Source organism: Chiloscyllium plagiosum, unplaced genomic scaffold, assembly GCF_037043375.1.
Source record: "Chiloscyllium plagiosum isolate Xiang-an unplaced genomic scaffold, Cpla_swu_hap1 HiC_scaffold_3, whole genome shotgun sequence".
Taxonomy (NCBI): Eukaryota; Metazoa; Chordata; class Chondrichthyes; order Orectolobiformes; family Hemiscylliidae; genus Chiloscyllium; species Chiloscyllium plagiosum.
This window is the reverse complement of record NW_028270141.1, coordinates 18,893,369-18,907,267: the sequence shown is the minus strand read 5'-3', so window position 1 is coordinate 18,907,267 and position 13,899 is coordinate 18,893,369. Positions and strand designations below refer to the sequence as shown.

Sequence of the window (13,899 nt, the reverse complement as noted above, 5' to 3'; positions counted from 1 at the left end):
TCTTTGGTTTGCCTAGACAAAAAGATCCAGAGCTTGTACAGTATTTATAAATCCTCTGCAGTGTTTCAGTATACTTTTAAAGAATGCTTGAAAAAAAAATGTTCAGGAATAAAACAAAGTCAACAGTTTCTAGACTTTGGCATCTATAAACTGAACAAATTCCACTCAAAGAACACAGTTGCTTGTTTCATTTGAAACAATACTAACTAGTTGTTTTGATTTCTACTCAGGAGATGGAAAATTCTAACTCAGCAAAAAAGTAGACTCAAGACAAAATATGAACAATATTTTATAATTTTAAAAAGAATCTTCTATTTATAAATACAAACTATTTAGTCTTTTGTGGAGAATGTTATTCACAAATATAAAACTTCACGGTCTTGCATCTTTATTCTTCTAGACCATCTAATCTGAAGAAGCAGATAGTGAGTGTTCCTGTCTGGAGCCACTGCAAATGGTCTTTGCTTTCGCCTTACTTATAGCTGATGGTGCTGACACCAGTGTTTTGGAATTATTTGGCTCCTAGTTATTTATTGAGGAAGTAACATGGGAACCATAGAATTCTTGTTTTAGAAGAATGGCTTCCTTTGCATTGCTTTGCCTTGGAGGTGTCCTGCAGAACGTCTAAGTCGTCTTCTTTCTTCATGATGCTGCTTTTCAGCTTCTTGTCGCTTCTTTTGCTGTTCCGACTACAAAGAAAAGGTTGAGATGAATGAATAGCTTGTATTTTGCATGATATGCAGAAAGGCACATCAAAGTGCCTTACATTCAGAAAAAAGGAATGAATGCAGCAGAGAATGAGAGAAAAGAAAAATGGAGACGACTAGTTTGAGATACTTATTCTTCCAGTGAATTCAACCACCCCTTGAACTGAATAAATGTTAGGACATTTGAGTTAAAAGTCAACTATATCACTGTGTCTGGAATCATGTGTTGGGAGGTTTCTTTCTCTAAAAGACATTAGTGATTAGATGGGGTTTTATCCCCACAATCAACATGGTAGTTTGATGGTCAGTTGTTTTAGAAGCTGCTGAAAAGAATAAGAACTCTTTTTTTGTTTGTGCATGTTAAGGTACAAATCTTTTTTAATTTGCCAAAGGAGAAAAAGTTATTAGCAGCATAGAGTTTTCATAGTTTCATTAAAACATAAAACAATCAAAAAACCAATCATTCAATCCTTCTGGACTGGATGGGTGTCAGGTCGTCATCCAATCCTAATATCCCATCCTACTTTTCCTTAATTGTCCCACTTTCATCACTGAACTTTAGGAGGTTTCCGACTCCCACAGCTACCTGGACTGCACCTCCTCCCACCCTGCCTCCAACTACATGGGATCAATGGGGATTTCACCAGTTTCTTCATTTCCTCTCACCCCACCTTATCCCAGTTCCAACCTTCCAACTCAGCACCGCCCTCATCAACTGTCCTACCTGCCTATCTTCCTTTCCACCTCCACCCTCCTCTCCAATCTATCACCTTTACCCCCCACCTATTGCACTCTCAGCTACTTCCTCCCCCAGCCCCACCCCCTCTCATTTATCTCTCCACCCCCTCAGCTCACAAGCCTCATTCCTCATGAAGGGTTCTTGTCCAAAACGTCAATTCTCCTGTTCCTCGGATGCTGCCTGACTGGCTGTGCTTTTCCAGCACCACACTCTCAACTCTGATCTCCAGCATCTGCAGTCCTCACTTTCTCCTGGTTGCTTTAATAGTCAATGCTTGTGTTCAAAGTTGCAAGTGTTTATGCTGAGAACAGAACATTTCTTTTGCTACTCCATTAGCATTAGATGTCAAAAACAGAATGGTGGTCAATTAACTGTCGAACAAGGCAACCATTTCCTCAACTCGGAATAGTGCTCCTATAGGACCAATTTGATTTTTCCCCACTGTATCACCAATGAAATTTTAATACTGATTTAAAATGAACATTGTAGTTTTTAAAATAATCTCCACGAGAAAGAGAATTTATAACATGGATAAAGTGCAAGTTGGAAAACTGTTATTTTTAGCATGACTTTGTTGTTACAACATTGAGTGCACACTGGAGTTAGATTTAAACCTTCACCAAAGCAGTAATCTGGCAAATTGCCGATCTAGTCATTTTCTGTATATTTCCAAGTCCCTGTTGGAGGTTTGCAATTTGTTTAAGGCAATTATGCAAGATGGGGTTTGTGCTTTATGTCAGTCACATTCATAACAAATCATTTACACTGGATCAGATTATTATTAATTGAAGGATTAAACAAACCTAGCTGAAAACATTATTGAAAGTTTGATTTGAATAAATGTTTGCAACCCCAATTCAAGGTCATTGTACATTACATAAAGCAGTGACACAGTAAGCAAACCTCTAGTCAAATGATCCAAAATGAGTATCCTTTTTGTAAGATTTGAGAGTCATTTATTAAGGATGCGATTGCAGAGTACTTGGAGGTGCATGGTAAAATAGGGCTGATTCAGCACGGCTTCATCAACGGGTGCTCATGCTTGATAAATCTGTTAAAATTCGTTAAGGTACAGAGAAAGGAAAGCCAGCAGAGGTGATCTATTTGGACTTCCAGAAGGCCTTGGACAAGGTGCCGTACACAAGGCTGCTAAATAACGTAAGAGCCTATGGTGCTAGGGGCAAGGAATTGGCATGGATAGAAGATTGGCAGAAGGTAGGACGGCAGCCACTGAAAAGTGGGGTTCTGTAGTTGGGACCATAACTATTCAAGTCATATTAACAATCTTCATTAACAGATGAAGAAACTGAGGGCATTATTGCCAAGTTTACAGACCACACATAGATATGTAGAGGGGAAGATAGTCTTGTGGAAATGGGTAGGTTAAGAGAGTGGACAAAAAGTGGCAGATGGAACTGAATGTGGGCAAGTGCGATGTTATACACTTTGGCAGGAAGAATAGAGGCATAGACTATTATTTAAATGGGGAAAGACTTCAGAAATCTGAAGCACAAAAAGACATAGGAGCCCTCGGTCAGGATTTTTTTTTTTTTTTTTTAAGGTTAATATGCAGGTTGAGTGGCAATTGGGAATGCAAATGAAATGTTGGCATTCATTTCAAGAGGGCTAGAATTCAAGAGCAGAGATATACTGCTGAGGCTATATAAGGCTATGGTCATAGCATTTAGATCATGCAGTTTTGGGCCCTGTTTTTAAGGAAAGATTTGCTGACATTGGAGGGGTTCTAGAGGACGTTCACAAGAATGATTTTAGGATGCACAGCTTATCATGTGAGGAGCATTTGAGGATTCTGGTCCGTACTTGGGGTTTACAAGGATGAGGAAGGGGGATCTGATTGAAACCAAGAGGCTTGGATAGAGTGGACTTGGAGAAGATGTTACCATTAGTAGGATAGACTAGGATCTGAGGGTACCATCTCAGAATGAAGGGACAAGCGGAGGATGGTGAATCTGTGGAATTCATTACTGCAGAGTGCTGTGGAGGCCAAATCATTGACAGAGATAGGTTCTTGATTGGTAAGGGGATTAAGAGTTATGGAGAGGAGACAGGAGAATGAGAACGAGAAAAATATCAGCCATGGTGGAGCAGACTCGATGGGATGAATGGCTTAATTCTGCTCCTATGACTTATGGCCAATGAACAAGGAACCTGAATTGCAAATCAAAGTATTTTCTTTTCCAGCAATTATTTATAGAACATTCCTGAGTTGTACACCCTAAAAGATTTTAAAAAGCCTAGTATGACCTAACAATGACTCCAGAGACACAACAATGTGACTGACTCTTAGCAATCCTACTAAATGGCTTCAAAAGCCATTCAGTGCAAGGAAGGTAAGGGACAGGCAACAAATAATTGCCTTTGCCAGTAACACACACTTTCCACATCTGAGTAAATTACAGCCTTGGTCCAAATGTGGACACAAGAATTGAATTTAAGAAGTGAGGCAACAGTGGACATCAAGGGAGCTTTTCAGTGAGCCCTAGAAAAATTGCAGTGAATAGGATTTGGGATTAAAAAAAACCAGCTAACATCTGAGTAATCCAAGTGCCAGGCATTGACCATCTCCAACAAGAGAGAATTTCACCTTCACCTCTTGATGTTCAATAGCATTACCATTGCTGAAATCCCACTAACAGCAACTTGGGGGTTACCACTGATCCGAAATGAACTGGACCAACCATATAAAATATTTGTTCTACAAGAACAGGCCAGAGGTTAGGAATTCTGCAAATCATTCACCCATCTCTCAAGTGCCTGACCACCACCTACAAAGCACAAGTCAGGAATTTGATGAAATATTCTACATATTGTGGATTTAACTCACCTTTTTAAGTGTGAATGTTAGCTGTTTGCTGCCTACAGTGGTGTCAGATAGATGAAGTGTTCCAGTCTTTTCCTCATGTTTCAAGCGATCTTCAAGTGTTGTTCTGTACAATTGGAAACAAAAATATTGGCAAAGTTAGAAATTATATTTTGTATATTTCTACAGGATATTAGTGCCAGATTTATAAAATATATAGCATAACTGCAATTAAGTTGATCAGTAATTTTATTTTGGAGGCTACCATGGCATGAGATCAAGATTTCATAAATACTTCAAAGCAGAGATCATGCTAAGATAGGGTTTCAATATGCAAACACCTCGGACCCCAAAAGATAATGGATTGAAAAAAATTCAGGTTATTCAACAATTTCTTTCACTTACCCAACATCCTCAACTAACAAAGCAAGAGTGTGTGCGCGTGTGCATTGTGGTGGTGAGGGGAGGGGGGGGGGGGGGGGGGGGGGGTTGGCTGGCAGAACAATGCAGTTCATATAAGTAACAGACCTACAATTTAATACTTTGATTCATCATTTACATTTTGCAGAATTGCAATAAGAACGAACAAACTTCCTTTATACGTTTCCTCTCGAACACCAAAAACATGCGTTAACTTTTGAAGTACCGTCAATGTTCTAGAGGCAAACTTGGTCGTCAAACTGCATGTTACAAGAACCTAGACACAGTTAGGTCAGGTGAATGATTAGTTACTGTTGATGCTAAGGTATTAGCTGAACAACTAACACTGCTCAGGACAGAAAGAACTCCCTGTTCTTTTTTAAATAGTGCCATAGTATCTTTTATATAATCTCAGCAGGTAGACAAGGCCCATAATTCAATATAATCTAGAAGTGTTCCACTGAAGTATCTGCATAGATTACACAACCATACCCAGAATAGAACATGAACCTACAACTTTGATTAAAAAAAACCAAGGCCACCAGCTAAACAAAGCAACACGAACATTTCATCAAATGCCCACAAATACTGTTTTACATTCAGTTAGTTTTTGATACCTTCTATTAAAGAGTAAGAAAGCTTTTCCAGATTTCTCACTGGGAGATAGGAGAGGAACAATAACATATCTCAATAATGTATTATTCTGTCATTCAATGTAATTGTGGTCAATCTGTATCCTAACATCATTCACTCATTTTATCCTGGGCTTGCAATAATCCACCAAATTTAGGTTGAAAATTAATTGGAGATAGCATCTACTACATTTTTGTGGGAAAAACTCCACACTTCTACCACTTTGTGTGAAGTGTTTATTAACTCTTCCCTGAAAATGCCTAGCTGTGATGTTAAGATAAAGTCCCCAAGACTTCCACAACAGCAAAACGTTTCTTTGAAAATACTAAAAAATCTTTGGATTACCCGTTAACCTTATATTACAAGGAATACAAAGCTAGTCTATGTAATCTCTCTTTATAGCTTTTTTTTAAAAAAGATGCCCTACAGTCTGACCTAGGAGTCCCCAAAGTTATTTGCAGGACCCTAAATGGGCGGCACGGTGGGCGGCACGGTGGCACAGTGGTTAGCACTGCTGCCTCGCAGCGCCAGAGACCCGGGTTCAATTCCCGACTCAGGCGACGGACTGTGTGGAGTTTGCACGTTCTCCCCGTGTCTGCGTGGGTTTCCTCCGGGTGCTCCGGTTTCCTCCCACAGTCCAAAGATGTGCAGGTTAGGTGAATTGGCCATACTAAATTGCCCGTAGTGTTAGGTAAGGGGTAAATGTAGGGGTATGGGTGGGTTTCGCTTCGGCGGGTCGGTGTGGACTTGTTGGGCCGAAGGGCCTGTTTCCACACTGTAATCTAATCTAATCTAATCTAAATGGGGTCAAGAGCTAAAATTAGGGTGTTGAGAGTTCTGATGCAATTGCTGCCATTGACCTTTGATCACCTTACAACAGTAATTCAGCATCTCTAACAGATCTTTACAGAGGATGGTGACAATTTTCAAGCATTAAAAATGTTAAGAGGTTAAAAGTTTAAGAAGCACAGATGTAACTCAAGAGCTGGTAGAATCTCATCCCTCTGGTACTCAGGAAATCTGTATTTAAGTTTTTTTTGACACTGTGCAGTTTATTGAAACATAGGAGCCACACTCACTTGAGCAACTTATGTTTTTGGGCAGCATTTTTAAAACTCTTGAACTCTTCCCCAGTTTTGATTTCAAAAAATTTTGGTTTTGAATGAATTTGCTGATCGTCTTCCATCAGTCTCAATTTCTGTTCTGCGCGCAGGAGTTTGTGCTGTTTTTGGACTTCTTCAACCCATCCACGATCATCATCAGAGCTTTCAGAGCTCTCAGCATCACTTGGTTTTCCTTCTAATTCGTCTTCCTCCTATAGATCACAAACGTACATTTATATGTACAAACTCAAATTCTGAAAATGCCCACAATTTTAAAAAAAACATTTGTTTTACTACTCTCATTCTTGTGCTTAAATCATTTCATGGGTCACCATTAATACTAACCAACTTTTAATTTTTAACATAATTAGTCATAGAGATGTACAGCATGGAAACAGACCCTTTGGTCCAATTTGTCCATGCTGGCCAGATATCCTAAATTAATCTAGTCCCACTTGCTAGCATTTGGCCCATATTGCTCTAAACTCTTCCTATTCATATACCCATCAAGCTGCCTTTTAAATCTTGTAACTGTACTAGCTTCCACCACTTCCTCTGGCAGTTTATTCCATACAGGTACCACACTCCGCATGAAAAAGTTGCCCCTTAGCTACCCTTTTAAATCTTTCCCCTTCTCTCATTTTGAACCTTGTCTATTTACCCTATCCATGCCCCTCATGATTTCATAAACCTCTTTAAGGTCACCCCTCAGCACGTGACACTCCAAGGAAAACAGCCCCAGCATTTTGTCCAAATGAGTTATTAGAAATAGCATTTTCAAATAAAACAATTCAACTCTAGTTTTGCTATGAATTTTCATGTATCTGAACTTTCATGCTATATTTGAACAGGTTGCAAGTTTAAGGAAACAAGAAAAATCCACACAAGATGTTGCTTTAAATTCAGAGGATCTACCTTTGCTGGCTGGGCCAGCATTTGTTTCTGATCCTTAATTACCTTTCAGAAGGTCTTCCTGAACTGACGCAATAATTTTGTATAGGTACAGCCACAATGTTGTTCGGAAGGACTTCCAGAATTGTGTCCCCGTGACACTGAAGGAATGGCAAAATATTTCCATGTCAGGATGGCAAGCGGCTTGGAGGGGAACTTGAAGATGATCACATTCTCACATCTGCTATCCTTGTTTTCTGTCCGGTAGTAGTTACGTTTGGAGAATGCTGTCTACAGAGCTTTGGTGAATTTCTGCAGTGCATCTTAGAGATGTACACAATGCTAATAATGCGTGTTGGAGACGGGGGGGGGGGAGTGAATGTTTGTGAATTTGATGCCAATAAAGCAGGCTACTTTGTTCTGGATAGTACCAAGCTTCTTGAGCATGTTGGAGCTGCACTCAACCATGCAAGTGGGGAGTATTCCATCACTTTCCTTACTTGCACCTTGTAGATGGTGAATTCTGCACTGCTGGATTCCTAGAATTTGACCTACTTTTGCACTCATGTGGACCAGCCATGTAAATACTGACTTTCTGTGAAATGTTAATCCCCAGGATGCTGATAGTGGGAGATTCATTGCATATCAAGGGCCATTAGTTTTTCTCTTTTGGAGATTGTCACTGCCTGGCGCTTGTGTAGCACGAATGTCATTTGCTACTTCTCAGCTCAAGCCTGGATATTATCCAGATCTTGCTATCAATGGACAAGGACTGCTGCAAAAGATGCTGAATACTGAGCAATCATCAGCGACCATCCTCCAGTTCTGACCTTCTACAGAGAAGGTCATTGATCAAGGAGCTAAAGATGATTGGACCTAAAGCACTCTCCTGAAGAACTTACGCAGCAATGTCCTGTGACTGATATAACTGATCTCCAACTATCACAACCATTTTAATTTGTACCAGGTATGACTAACCAGAGTTACCCCAACCCCTCACCCTACTGATTCCTACCAACTCCTGTTTTCCTAGGGTGCCTTGATGCCAGTCGGTCAAATGCAGCTTGATGACAGGACAATTATTCTCTCCTCCCTCTGGAATTCAGCTTGAATGACACCACCTCCACAAACATACATTCCCTTCACCACTGACACTTAGTACAAGCAGTATGTACTGTGTACAAGATGCACAACACAAATTCACTAAAGCTCCTTTCACAGCGCCTTTCAAACCCATAAGCACTATCGAGAAGGACAAGTGCAGCAGAGGGATACCACTCCATCCAAGTCCCCCTCCAAGCCATGAGCATCCCGACTTGAAAATATATCACTAATCCTTTAGGGTTACTCAGTCAAAATCCTACAGCCACAAAGTTTGTGCGAAGATTTGTAGCTCGGGTGCTCGTTGTTGTGGTTCTGTTCGCCGAGCTGGAAGTTTTTGTTGCAAACGTTTCGTCCCCTGGCTAGGCGACATCATCAGTGCTTGGGAGCCTCCTGCGAAGCGCTTCTTTGATGTTTCCTCCGGTGTTTATAGTGGTCTGTCCCTGCCGCTTCCGGTTGTCAGTTTCAGCTGTCCGCTGTAGTGTTTGGTATATTGGGTCCAGGTCGATGTGTTTGTTGATGGAGTTTGTGGATGAATGCCATGCCTCTAGGAATTCCCTGGCTGTTCTCTGTCTGGCTTGCCCTATGATAGTAGTGTTGTCCCAGTCGAATTCATGTTGCTTGTTGTCTGCGTGTGTGGCTACTAAGGATAGCTGGTCGTGTCGTTTCGTGGCTAGTTGATGTTCATGTATGCGGATTGTTAGCTGTCTTCCTGTCTGTCCTATGTAGTGTTTTGTGCAGTCCTTGCATGGTATTTTGTACACTACATTAGTTTTGCTCATGTTGGGTATCAGGTCCTTCGTTCTGGTGAGTTGTTGTCTGAGCGTGGCTGTTGGTTTGTGTGCCGTTATGAGTCCTAGGGGTTGCAGTCTGGCTGTCAGTTCTGAGATGCTCCTGATGTATGGTAGTGTGGCTAGTCCTTTTGGTTGTGGTATGTCCTCGTTCCGTGGTCTTTCTCTTAGGCATCTGTTGATGAAGTTGCGCGGGTATCCGTTTTTGGCAAATACCTTGTATAGGTGTTCCTCTTCTTCTTTTTGCAGTTCTGGTGTACTGCAGTGTGTTGTGGCCCTTTTGAATAGTGTCCTGATGCAGTTTCGTTTGTGTGTTGGGGTGGTTACTTTCATAGGGCAAGCCAGACAGAGAACAGCCAGGGAATTCCTAGAGGCATGGCATTCATCCACAAACTCCATCAACAAACACATCGACCTGGACCCAATATACCAACCACTACAGCGGACAGCTGAAACTGACAACCGGAAGCGGCAGGGACAGACCACTATAAACACCGGAGGAAACATCAAAGAAGCGCTTCGCAGGAGGCTCCCAAGCACTGAGGATGTCACCTAGCCAGGGGACGAAACGTTTGCAACAAAAACTTCCAGCTCGGCGAACAGAACCACAACCTGGAGCCACGTCCCTAATGACATTGAGAGTATACCTATGCCAAACAGCCTGTAGTGGTTCAAGGCAGCAACTCACCACCGTCTTTGAAAATAAAAAAAGATAAAGCTGGCAATAATTTAGACATGTGATCACAAAATATATCTCTATACTACCCACCGCAGTGCTCATTTAATAAATACAACAGACATGGGGAGAATGTGCAAACACAGACAGTCGCCCAAGGCTGGAATCAAACCTGGGTCCCTGGTGCTGTGAGACAGCAGTGCTCACCACTGAGCCGTCCCTTCTTTCTGCCAGTTACAATATGAAGCCACTTGTTAAACAAAGAACGATTGAACAAGTGCTGCAAACAAACATATTTGCACGGGAAGAACATTCTGCTGCTCAGCTGAACATAAAATGCCGTGGATTTTATCTGCAACACTTTATGCAGTTTCCACAGAATACAATTTGTAACTAAAATTTGGAATGACTAATTTCTTACATGAATTTCCTATATTCTTTTCCTATATAAATACACAACTTTATAAAAGTTAGAAACAATTTGAAACATCTTATTTGGAAACATCCTCTTCCTACAATCTTTGGGCTTGAAAAAACAAATCCTTTCCACTTAATGCAGATGTTTCTTTTAAACCTCTTGTGGTGTATAGATTAAGACTCTTGTATCAAGCTGGTTTTACAAACACATTGGTTATCAGTAACAATTAATTTGTAAAACTTCTAAGAAGCTGATATTAAACCACATGGCTCACTATTAAGATGCTGCCAACATTTTTAAAGTGAATGTTACCTGTTCAGCCTGTATGTGTTCTTGTAGTTGTTTAAGTTTTTTCCTCCTTTTTTCTGAGGCTTTGGAGACTATGGGATTTATAAGTCTAAATTCTTCACTGGCTTCATCCACTTCAAAGTCTGGATTTTCAAACATGACCTTGAAACGCTCATCTCGCAGAATATTGGGTAGACTCTGAAAACAAATATGTCTTATGTTTGTGACAAATCATGACTGCCATATTCTTTAGAAATAACTGGTTATTTGGGTATTCTTGTAATGAACAGAAATTTAGAGTGTAAGAAAATCAAAATTTATGCAGAGTGAATAGACAGGGAATATATACAAAGAAAATCAAGAAAGATGGAATTATATTTGTACACCATATGTATTGTAGGGATGGACAAACTTTTGTTATTTATTAATTGGATGAGCAACCAGAAGCACCAGTTTCTAGGTCCGCATATTTTCCTTCCTGATAGTTCACAAAATTAAGGTTGAAATTACAGTGGATTAAGAGCTACTCTGATGGACAATATGAAAGACGAAGAAAAATACAAGAGTCAAGAAAAGAATATCAGAAAGCAGAACTAATTGAGGAAACTTGAGAAATGTACAAAATATATCACACTTAAGAGGCTGAAAAATTTGCTGTCTCCAAGATCAGAAACTTCCTGGCTAGGTTTACATAGGTGGACAATTTTAAAAGTCAGCTTTTTCAGAAAAATTTCACATCACCAACATCTCAAAAATTAATGGTTTGTTACCTTTCCTTTCTTTTTCTTTTGTACTTGCTCTTCTGCTTCCTCTTCTTCCATAAATTTCATTGCTAGCTCTTTGTTTACTTTTGGCAGTTTCTGTTAATAAGTTTTATTAAAATAAAATTATTATTAAAAATTTATGAAGTACCTCACATTTAAAGAAGAAAAAGGAACTAACAACATATTTCTCAAATACTTGGAAATTTATACAATGGTTAATTGAATTTCTGGGAACAGTTTCACACTTTCAAAACATTCTCATTTAAAAGTGATGCTGCATCCAGATTCAAGATTTTTACAGAACGCACTGTTATAAAACAACTGCCCTCTTCAAAAGTATTTCTTGGATGTAAATAGTTGTAACATTTTGAATATGATGCTATCAGAGTCACCTACAGTGTGGAATCAGGCCCTTCGGCCCAACAAGTCCACACTGACCCTCCAAAGAGTAACCCAGACCCATTTCCCTCTGACTAATGAACCTAACACTATGGGCAATTTAGCATGGTCAATCCACCTGATCTGCACACCTTTGGACTGTGGGAGGAAGCTGAAACACCCAGAGGAAACCCCTGCAGACACGGAAAGTGGCATAATTCATCAGGAAGTAGTTTGAGGAGATTTGTCAGAGAAATTTGCCCAATAGGTTAGAGATCACAAAACACAGCTCGAAGTGAAACTGATGAACAGTTTATTGCAAGCAATATCACTGGAAGAGAGCCAGACTAGGCTGACACAGAACTGACAGTCTGTACAGGTAGATCAGATTTCTCTTCCCAGAGCTGAGGATGAGACCAGTTTTATAATATTGCTGCACAATGACACTGATTAAGAAATGGGAAACTACAATGTATCTGGAAATGGAGTAATCTAGTTACAAGGATGCTCATTAAAAAGTTATCGGGTGAATGTCCTGTTCCTTCACACAATGCAACATTCTGACAACATCAATGGTTCCATTCCTCTTCACAGGTAGGTGTTAATGTCTCCTCTGAACTGGTGAGGTGCTTCCATTGTCCTGTTCCTGGAGCATGTCCTTGCTGGTGCCTCTCTGTCTGACCTCCTCTTTGTGTGGCTTTGGTATTGCTGGGTTGTGAAACTGCCCTCGGGACTTTGAGATATTTGAGGTGCTCTGTCATTGTTAGTGGGAGCTTTGTCTGCGTGGGCTGTCTGATTTGGCTTGTGAGCTGCTTGGGAATTCTGGCTGGTTTTGGTACAGTTTGGCCAATTTTGCTTTTGTGGGCCTATCGTCGGTTAGCAAATCTTTTCCAACAAGATTCAAGACTGAAAATAGCCATATTTGGAAGAGGAAAGGCCAAGAAGCTCCGTCACTAACAATTAAGTTCAGAAATATGAGAAATCATCAATTTCTATTAACCTCATTCTGACATCCAAACCTCCAGGACCAATTCAAGAACCTTCACATTTACTTCCGTCAATAAAACACATTTATATGTACACCATTCATTGAAGATGGTGTCATGTTTACATTATGAAAGGAATATTCAGAACTTAGGCAAATTTTGTTAACCCCCAAATAAGATAAATAAAAATGGAGAAAAAGGGTAGAAAGGAAAGTTATCAATTTATTTACAGAAAACAAACTGCTAATTCAAATTAAACTTTGTTTTTATTTCTATTGGCCACTCAGCACCACAATTTGATGTTTCAAGGGCAAAGTGGAAAAGCAACCAATTTTCTTTGTTACACTCAACACTTATTCCGAGTAGTGTCTCTTACCTTTACTTGGACCCTTTGAGCACGTGTTTCCTCTATCTTCTGTCTGATTTTCTCTTTTCGATATTCCTCATAGGCAAATGGATTTGTCATAGCTTTCACCTTTTAATCACACAATGTAACAATTGGTAACATAAAAACCAAAACTGGAAAGGTGAAATTAAAGAAAGCAGAAAATGTGGTAAAAACACAGGTGTGGCAACATCTGTGAAAGAGACACAAGAGTCCACAATAGTTCTCACCTTTGGTAAAAAAAAGTTCCCACATTTTAAAATTGTTTTTAGAACAATTGGTAACAATCTTATTTTATAATAAATTACCGCAAGATACATTTGAGTTGAAGTAAATACAACTATACAATTGTAATTATTATATATGAATGGACACACCTTTATTATCAATGTCAAAAGGAAAGCTTCACTTTGTCTTTAAACTGTAATATGAAGATCACATCCAGAAAAAAAACTGCACTGGCACACTTGCATACCTTGTGATATAGACGGATATCCATAAAGAAGCCATGCATGTACGCACGAAGCAGTGGAGAGCCAATAAGGTGAGCCAGACCTAATGCAAAAAGTATAGCACTTAAGTACACCTGCAATGTTTGCTAAAAATATATTACAATAATAATACAAGTGTCATATTTACACATATCACTCAGTTATTACTGTTCTCTCAAAAATGTTTATTACTCTAGTTATAAAAATCATCATAAGGAGGATGAGCCGTGATGAGGATGCAGAGATGTTTCAGTATGATTAGATTTATTTGCGCACTCGCTAAATGTATGGCAAATAAAGTATAATG

At 39.7% G+C, this 13,899-nt stretch overlaps 1 protein-coding gene across 3 annotated transcripts in view; it reads right to left on the bottom strand.

The window, feature by feature from the left end:
- Positions 1-276: 276 nt before the first annotated feature.
- nol10 (nucleolar protein 10) overlaps positions 277-13,899 on the bottom strand; it is a 59,197-nt gene continuing 45,574 nt past the window's right edge. For all 3 annotated transcript variants that reach the window (XM_087977741.1, XM_043677888.2, XM_087977737.1), the window contains 7 exons: positions 13,577-13,656; positions 13,093-13,191; positions 11,359-11,448; positions 10,613-10,786; positions 6,400-6,635; positions 4,292-4,394; positions 277-689 (listed from right to left, as the gene is read on the bottom strand). In XM_087977741.1, the coding sequence (XP_087833867.1) occupies positions 570-689; positions 4,292-4,394; positions 6,400-6,635; positions 10,613-10,786; positions 11,359-11,448; positions 13,093-13,191; positions 13,577-13,656 (902 nt within the window). In that variant the 3' untranslated portion in view covers positions 277-569. The remainder of the gene's footprint in view (positions 690-4,291; positions 4,395-6,399; positions 6,636-10,612; positions 10,787-11,358; positions 11,449-13,092; positions 13,192-13,576; positions 13,657-13,899) is intronic.